Source organism: Electrophorus electricus, chromosome 15 (assembly GCF_013358815.1).
Source record: "Electrophorus electricus isolate fEleEle1 chromosome 15, fEleEle1.pri, whole genome shotgun sequence".
In the NCBI taxonomy this organism is placed as follows: Eukaryota; Metazoa; Chordata; class Actinopteri; order Gymnotiformes; family Gymnotidae; genus Electrophorus; species Electrophorus electricus.
Window position 1 is genome coordinate 5,473,238 of NC_049549.1, and position 8,479 is coordinate 5,481,716.

The 8,479-nt window shown below is 40.5% G+C and overlaps 1 protein-coding gene across 1 annotated transcript in view; it reads left to right on the top strand.

The window, feature by feature from the left end:
- The first annotated feature begins 692 nt into the window (after nt 1-692).
- Nucleotides 693-8,479, top strand: part of palmda (palmdelphin a) — a 9,073-nt gene continuing 1,286 nt past the window's right edge. The window contains exons 1-8 of the mRNA XM_027027996.2: nt 693-773; nt 3,599-3,650; nt 4,298-4,378; nt 4,514-4,632; nt 6,134-6,248; nt 6,518-6,542; nt 6,702-6,815; nt 7,019-7,924. Coding sequence (XP_026883797.2) covers nt 3,606-3,650; nt 4,298-4,378; nt 4,514-4,632; nt 6,134-6,248; nt 6,518-6,542; nt 6,702-6,815; nt 7,019-7,924 — 1,405 coding nt within the window. The 5' untranslated portion in view covers nt 693-773; nt 3,599-3,605. The remainder of the gene's footprint in view (nt 774-3,598; nt 3,651-4,297; nt 4,379-4,513; nt 4,633-6,133; nt 6,249-6,517; nt 6,543-6,701; nt 6,816-7,018; nt 7,925-8,479) is intronic.

Sequence of the window (8,479 nt, forward strand, 5' to 3'; positions counted from 1 at the left end):
CTTCATTTTCACCAGCCGTGTAAATAAACACAGGGGTGTTTGTGGAAACGGCCGAAACTTCACTGGACTCCGCGAACTGCCGCGTGTCCGGATGATTGTGTCCGCTTTTCCCTTCAGCGGAAAACAGCATACTGGGCGCGTGACGTCATTGTGTGGTGTAGCTGGGCTGCTGCGGTCAAACTATCAGGCGATGTCACTGAGCAGCAGGCGCCGGGAGAAAACAAAATATCATTTAATCGCAGAAAGTTGTTCTCTAAAGTATAGCCTGTATAGTCTGAATACGCTTGAGGACTGCTTTAGAACAGTTACTTGTAAGCAAAATTATACAGCAATTATGTCTTCTGCAATGGTAATAGTGTTACCATAATAACAGAACTGATGTGGGCTTAGTCTAAATCTTTTGGACCAGATCACTGCCATTAAGAGGTGGATATCGATAGGCTACATGCCGCCCTCATTGTCAGTGCCGTGGTTGAATAAGCTGTGCACAGTGTTATTATTTTTGAAAATGCACAACAAAACGTAACAGTTCTTATATGCAGCTGGGTGAGCGTGACCCTCTTATAGTTGTGTTAGTTTTCAGACCGAGAGCGCGTTGTCCTGTGAACGCACGCTCTTCTCATTGGTGAAGTGCGAGATTGTCGCTCATCGCTGAATCGCCAGCCCACTTCACCTTCGCTCCCCGTTGAAATAGCAGTTGCGCTGTCTCAGACGAGCTCTTAACCGAATTAACGCCTGGCAGGTTCCTTCCGTTCGATTCTTCCACAGAACTGGTAAGAGTACCTACTTTTATACATAAAATGCATGCTATGGTAAAAGGTACTTTATTATACAGGCTGTTTGCAATAGCCTAGCCAACGGAGTGAGCATTATGTTGTTATATTTGTACATATTATTTTGATCAAACAAGTGGCGACAACCCCTTCTCAGATAATCTTTTAAGTGTGGGGAAGTCTCTCTGCGGGTGTTCCCCGTTTGAGGTTCTTGGACCCTCTCACGGCGCGCCATGATCCAGAAGATTAAATGACACGGACAATTGCAGAAACAAGAGTTGACGTTCTCACCAGAAGTGTAAATCTGTTAAAATGTGCGATCTAATATCATTAATACGCAAGAGAGTAGCTGTATATTTTCCTGCATGACATTTGTGCTCCAGTGCTAAAGTTATGAAAAACAATTAATGGAACATTGCATCTGTATATTTTTTAAGTGACCTGACCTTGGCTTTCAGCGATTCATTTACCTTTAATCGCAGTATCAAAATGTGTTTTCACTTTGTTTACACTGTGATTTGCTGTGCAACGTTTTGATGTTCTTTTTGCTAAAAAAAAAAAAAAAAAAAAAAAAAAAAAAAAAAAAAAAACTTGTAAAACAGTTTGACATGTAAAACAGATGAAGACACTTAGCAATCATTCTAACTGGTGAATTTCCTATGTTTATTACACCATTCGGCATAAACAAATTGTATGGGTCATCACATTAATTATGTTGGCGCATTTAATAATAATCCACTAGGACACTGTGTAAGTAATTTAGCAGATAATAGTAACTTTGTGCTCATCACAATTGCTGTGCACTAGCGGGTATTTGCACCGTTATTTTATTGTGACATTGAACAGATGCCGCAGGAGATTTGACACTTAAGGCACTGCTGATCAGATTAGCGCGATTTAGAAAAAAAAAAAAAGGCTCTCAGATGCCATCTTTCTTCTGGTGCTCATGTTGCTCTGTTGAACCATAGGGTGGAATACTGGTTTCCGTGTTATTTCCGATTGTCACAGAAATAAATTTTATTGTGTTATGAATTAAATAGGCATCATTAAAAAATGTAGGCATCGTTATGTGTTATTGCTTTTTCTGCCTCTTTTAAATGATAATGACCGTGGAGGTTCAAGCCCTGGTTTCACAAAAACAGAGAATTATTTCAGGCTTCTACAGAATGGTCACTTCAATCTTCATGTCTATTTCAAATGGTGTGTCAATAAATCTGGTTGTGGAGATGACATCACCTGATGGCAGACCTCAGCAGGGAAGGAGACAGGGTCACAGTATGGTGGTTTCCCCACCATAGCGCTGGGTGGCCTGCTATTTTTAGATGCAGTTTGGGCCTTCAGAAATGCAGGAAACACAAGGGTTTAGCCTCCTAATACCTCCAGCCCTGTGGCCACCGTGGCAGATTTGACACTTTGTGTGCTGTTAAAAAGCTGACATGGGAGCCTTGCTTTAATCTGGATGCAGCTAGAAGACCAGGCCTGACTGGGAATGCTGCCTGCTTTCCAATTGGATCATGCACTCATAGTTATTTGGTGTATTTATTTCCTTCCATGAGGAACACACATAGTGTAAGTACTGACATCAAGCTTGCACTTGCAAACACTGACAAAGACAATCACATTGGTTTTGATAAAGCGTGGCCTAGTGATAGCGAGGATCATCCATGTATTCCAAACTTTACATGTCAACAGACTTCATGGTCCAGTATGCTAGGTGCTTTAATTCCTTTCTGTGGTGTTATGCAATCACTGATCTGGTTGTACTTTAGCAAGACAGGCAGATCAACTGATTAATGAAACGACACTTGCCTTTAAGAAGACCTTTGTATGTTTGTTAAGGCAGGTTAAGCCATGCATATATTCCATAGAACACTTTTATTCCTTTTATAATGTTAGTCACATATGAATGTATTTAGACAAGGAGTGGTTCATGCAGTATGGTGACTTTTGGGAGAAACAGGGCCTTCTGCTGTTATGCGGGTAGCTGAATTGCAGGGTCAAGCCACTTGTTAAACGATAAGGGTGGTGTGGACAGAGACAGGATGGCTGGAGTCCGCCTTGCATTTCAAGGAAAAAAGAAAGAGGAGATGATTGGCCATTGCGCCCCCTGTTGGAACAACACAGTGCCACTCCAGTGTAGTTTTTCTGAGAAACTGCTCATACTTGTTTTTAGCTTGTACATTAGGATTTAGCACTGATGTAATAGCAGACTTATTAACAGAATTACAACTTGGAACTTGGAACATGCAAAATATTGAAATACTGCATGTCTAGTTATCTATCTGTCATGATATGAAATAACTTCTTTATATAGAAATATGTTTGATGCATAAAGCTTCCGGTCCTCGGGTCAGTGGTGGTTTATTGTAACAGAATGCCCCTATGAAAGGTTAAATTATGAAAGAGTGAATGATGAATGTGTGAGTGTTGAAAGCGTGCATAATGAATGGCTGCGAATGAATGATGAGCTCTTGCCTCAGACCAGACCTGGTTGTCAGCGAAACCCAACAGAGCCTGGAAGTCACCCAATCTAAGTCAGGCTAGCAAATCCTGTCAGGCGGATTATTCTGGGGAATTCTAAGCGTCACTGCTATCACTGGTGCTATTCCTGGTGTAGCATTGACGAAGGAAATGGCATGAGGTCAGTGATCTATGAACAGTTGCCGTTGTGGATCCATATCAGTTTCCACTCATGGAGCCTGACCTATGCATGGTCACTTTGCAGCCATCAGTCTGAACGGACAGGATACATGGTACAGAGGAAGTGAATAGCTGCTGTAAACTTTTAAATGTGCCTAGATATGACTTTGCTTTTTTGTTTCCAGAGTCAGCATGGAAGAGACAGAGCTGGTAAAAGTGCGGCTTCAAGCCATTACGGTAACATTACATTTACATTACATTTACATTTACGGAATTTAGCAGATGCTCTTATCCAGAGCGACTTACAAAAGTACTTTGTCATTTACTCATAGAATACATCCGAGACGGTATAGAAGGTTATATGCAATATACAAATGATATATACAAATGATCTAGAATACTGTAGAAATACAGGGATCACTGCTGATGCCTAGATGTACAAAATACATAAGGTCTCTCAAGCAATAAACAGTATAATAAACAATAAGTTCTAGAGTTTGTTAAACAACATCAGTGTAATAAACAATAAGTACTAATTTAGTCAGTCAATATGGGAGCAGGGTCAGTTGTCATTTAAATTACTCACATTACTCACTCAGCTTTTATTATTATAAAGAAAATATACTGAGTATGAAGTGTTTTTATATTTAAACTTAGTATGTGTATACTCTGAAAATCTGTGGGTTGGGGAGTTATGCATACATACAAATAAAGAATTTAATATTTAATATTGGACAAATATATTTCTATTACTCTGATAAGGTAGCTTTGTAAGTAACAACTCAAGAACACTGATGGTAAGAACAGAGGTGGACTAACAGATTGCTAAACCTTTCCTTTAAGGATCTGTTTGTCATTTAACTATTTTTTATATTTGTCTGTAGAGTAAGAGAAGAATCCAGGAGGATATTGCTTTGAAGCGACAAGAGATTGACAGGGAGAAGCTAAAACTTCAACACCTCAAGGTACCTTCTGTCTTTTACTGAATGGCAGATGTGTAATGTCTTTGTAGAAGGCTGCATGGTTGGAATTTAGGCAGAAATAGAGACTATTGTATAATTCATTGAGGATGCAAGACAATATACCTTTCTGTCAAACAGAAAAAGTCCATGAGGGACCTTTGGCTCATGGGTGACACGAGATCTGCTAATGTCCAGGAGGTCCAGAAAGCTCAGGAGGTGGTCCAACAGACCAAACTACTGCAGAGCAATATTCATCGGTATGTGAACTTTCTCAACCAGAGCTTTTTGCTGTAATATCTTTTGACCGATTTAAGCAAAATTGTTTTGAAGCTATTTAGAAATAATAAAAAGTATATCAGTCTTGAGTGCAGGTCATGAACTGTTGTGTCATTACAGTTTTGGTTTGGTCACACATGACATGTTAATGTTGAAACTAACATTTTCAGTTTGTTGGTGCCAGGTATATATTGACTTTGTCTTCTTCCTGTTGTGGCAGGAAGTGAGGGCAGTAGTGCAAATGAACTCTAGTGTCCTACTGATCACAGTTACATTATTCCCAACTTTTAAGGATAGGTTTGCTGTTTTTCAAACCAAATCTTATTATTAAAATTGTTTTCCCATTGCTTATAATCAGGCAGAGCACAACCTTTTTAATAGTGTGAATACTGAGAGATTGGTTCCTGATCTGTAGCTTCTCACTAGGCCCTGCTTAAAAACACATTGTCTGTGCTTTACCAAAGAATTATGCCAACAATGCTTTGTATCAGGTTTTATTGACTTTATTTTGCATTTCAATAAATCCATTATCTTGGCTACCACTGTGTCAGAAGTAGGAGTTACACCAATGTGATATAATTATTCAAAACGTTTTTCTGAATAAACACATGAAGACACATAATGATACTGTGTGTTTCTGGCATTTGAAATGGAGATTTATTAGGAATGTGGCTTCACCACACCAAATGGCAAAAGCATTAATTCACTCGAATTACTTGTGATATATATTCTTCTAACACTACAAAATAAGACTCCAAAGGTATGGTCCCTAATAGAATCAAATATCCTCATATGCAATGACAATTCATCCCAACTCATCTTATTTACAAAGATATTCTAATAAAGCAATAATGGGAAATCGTCTTAGGCAAATAAATGTAAAGCCATTAATGGCATTCTGAACAGCAGTCTGTTGCTGATGAAGGCATTTGGAGACCACTGTATTATAGGTAGTCATGGTTTCATGTCAGCGAATAAGAATGAAGTATGAGGCAAGAGAGGTGCAAAGACCTATTAGTCATCTGGTCTATATTTGGGAATGTACTGTACTGTAGTTTTGAGTACCAGAGCTGACAAATACTGGTGTTTGTCTCATTTGTGATGAATTTGTGAAATTGCTGCGATAGATGATAAGACGGTGAAGTCCACGGCACGAATGTCTCAATCTGGTGAGAGTGAACTCGTACACCATCAAATATTTACTCAGATTATGTTTGTCATCTTGCAGACAACCTCATGCTAGTGACCCACTAGCTGTTGCTAGTTTTTTGGGACATTGCCACCATCACAGTTTTAGTAAATGCCAGGGACATTTGAGAGAAGCAATGCCAACCAGCTGACTTACTGGCATCCTAGTGTGCCCTCCTGCTTTACCAGAACCCAGCTGCTGTGCCACACGGAATTGTGAGATGCATGGAGCCAGCCACATAGCCATCCAACAGCAAATTTGTCACATGACCAATGGTCTTCTGTGTCCTGTAGGATAGAGAAAGAAATAGAGGCTCTGGAGCAAGAAGAGCTTAACATCTCTACAAATGAAGGTCTAATTCTAAAGAGGCTGAAATCCATTGAGAAGTCAACAGAGGAAATAATTAAGGTAGTCAATGATTACATTTCTGCATGTTGCATTCTGAAATATAGTTTCTAACAATGCAATTTCGCTTGAAATAATTTCCAAAAAGCAGTTCTGTTTTTTGAACAGAATAGAGTTGAATGAAAGATAAAGATTTGAGTACTCTTCATATAAAGATGAGTAGTGTTAAATCATGGTATTAAAAGATACAGACAAATCAGTGGTATCTTAATTAAAACATGCCATATTTGTTCACAATTTAACAGAAAATTCAAAATTATGTCTCCTTCCAGGCAGCAAATGCAAATTTTAATTCAGGTAAGGGAACACGATCGCAAAATTAGGCATCTGTTTAAGTGGTGCCTTTTGAAATAAGCCTACTGTTAGCTATATTGCTCAACTTTGGGGTGGGGTTGTCAAATGTTTTTTTTTGTCAACTTTTTCTTTATTTTTATTTATTTTTTTTTATTAAAACAGAGACAGCACCTGTTTACACAGGAAATCCAGAAATGGGAAAGTTATATACATCTTTAAACCTGAAGAAACAACCAACCCCAGATTCAGGAGCCCAAACTGACCAACACAAACCTGGTGAAAACTGAATTATAAATGGATGATCAATGGTTCAGTTGATTAATTTGCTGATGGATTCAGTTGCATCAGAGATTATATCAGAAGTTATACTAGAAAAGTGTATATCTGCAACTTGTTTTTTGAAGAGGTTGGACCTCATTATGTAGAGACATCGCTTTCTCTTCCTGTCAATCTTTGCATTGTCTCTCTTTCTCACACAGCCTTGTTTGCCATGGAGATCAATGTGCAGAAGGACCTGCGCACGGGCCAATCCCATGTCCTCTCCTTCTCAACTGTGTCCCCTCAAGAGCTTCAGCAGAGGGGTATCAAGGTGTACGATGACGGTCGCAAGTCAGTGTTTGCACTCCGCTCTGATGCCAGCCAGCGTAGTGGCAATGGAGTGGCTGAGCTCAGTGCCAGGGAGGTGGAGGATCTCCTCAAGCAGGCAACCAAGATGAAAAAGAGGCCCCAGGGACACAGTAGTGAGCCTTCATCCCCAATGAACTACAGCTGCTCACTGGTCCACAGCATGCCTCACATACACCACGCTAGTCACCACACCAGTGGCTGTCCTGAGCCTTTTGTGGTGGATAAGACTACATGGCCTGAATTGAGAAGAGACAGAGGTGTGCAGTATCCAGGACAGGAGCTTCATGGACCTGCTCATATGTTCCAACCTTATGATGGAGAGACCCAGTTTTATCACATCAACAATGGGAACAGCCATGGTCATGAGATGTATCGAGCAGGTCCAAGACATGGATGTGGGCCATGTTATGACCTCAGAGACACACAAAGGGGAGCTCTGTGTGTGGACCCTGATATGACCAACTGGCCTCCCTCATCCTGCAGTGACAACTCCAAGCCCAGCATCCTAAACACTCTACCCTCAGATGAGCCAGTCACCATGATCTTCATGGGCTATCAGCCCACTGACAATGACCACCAGAGCTCCAAGGGCTCCATTCGGGCTGAGCTTGTCGTTATCGGTGAGGGTGAAGAAGACCCCAGCCCCTGTGCTGCTTCATATCACCACTCATCTGTTGGCCTGCACCAGAACCGCAACACCAACAACACCACCCCACGGCAGGATTCAGAGGGCGCTTTGAGCAACCCACCAGCCACAGGTAGCAAAAAGACCAGCAAGGTCAAAAGGCGATGCTGCTGCATGCTGATGTAGCACCCAGTGTCAGTTCTTTCACTAACTGCTTTGCCTGTCCTTCAGCTGTTGTCATGGCTGCAGTTTCTCCCAAGTGCTTCCTCTGTGTGGCATGCTGGGTAGTAGCCACAGTGATATCAGACACTTTGCCTTGCTCTCTGCTGTCTTGTGCTGCCAGATTCACTTGTTTTGTGTTTTCCCAAGCTGTCTATTCTTTTAGCTGTCAATTAAGCTTTTTCTTTGGTTAGTATAGTCACAGTGTGACACATCTGAGTAAATACATTATATGTAAATGTGTATCTTTTCCCCATTGTGGCATGAGGAAAAGCATGCTGTTTTTCACAGGTGGATGACATCAATTGTTTACAACATGCAAACAAAATTGATTGTCGCAAAATTTTCTGTTTATAAACAGAAGGATAAACAAAGCACCAGGTATACAAATTCTATAGAACTTTGGGTTTTCTTTTAATTAAATGAAAGTGGCATTCTCTACATTCTCTGTCCATTATTTCAGGCTAAC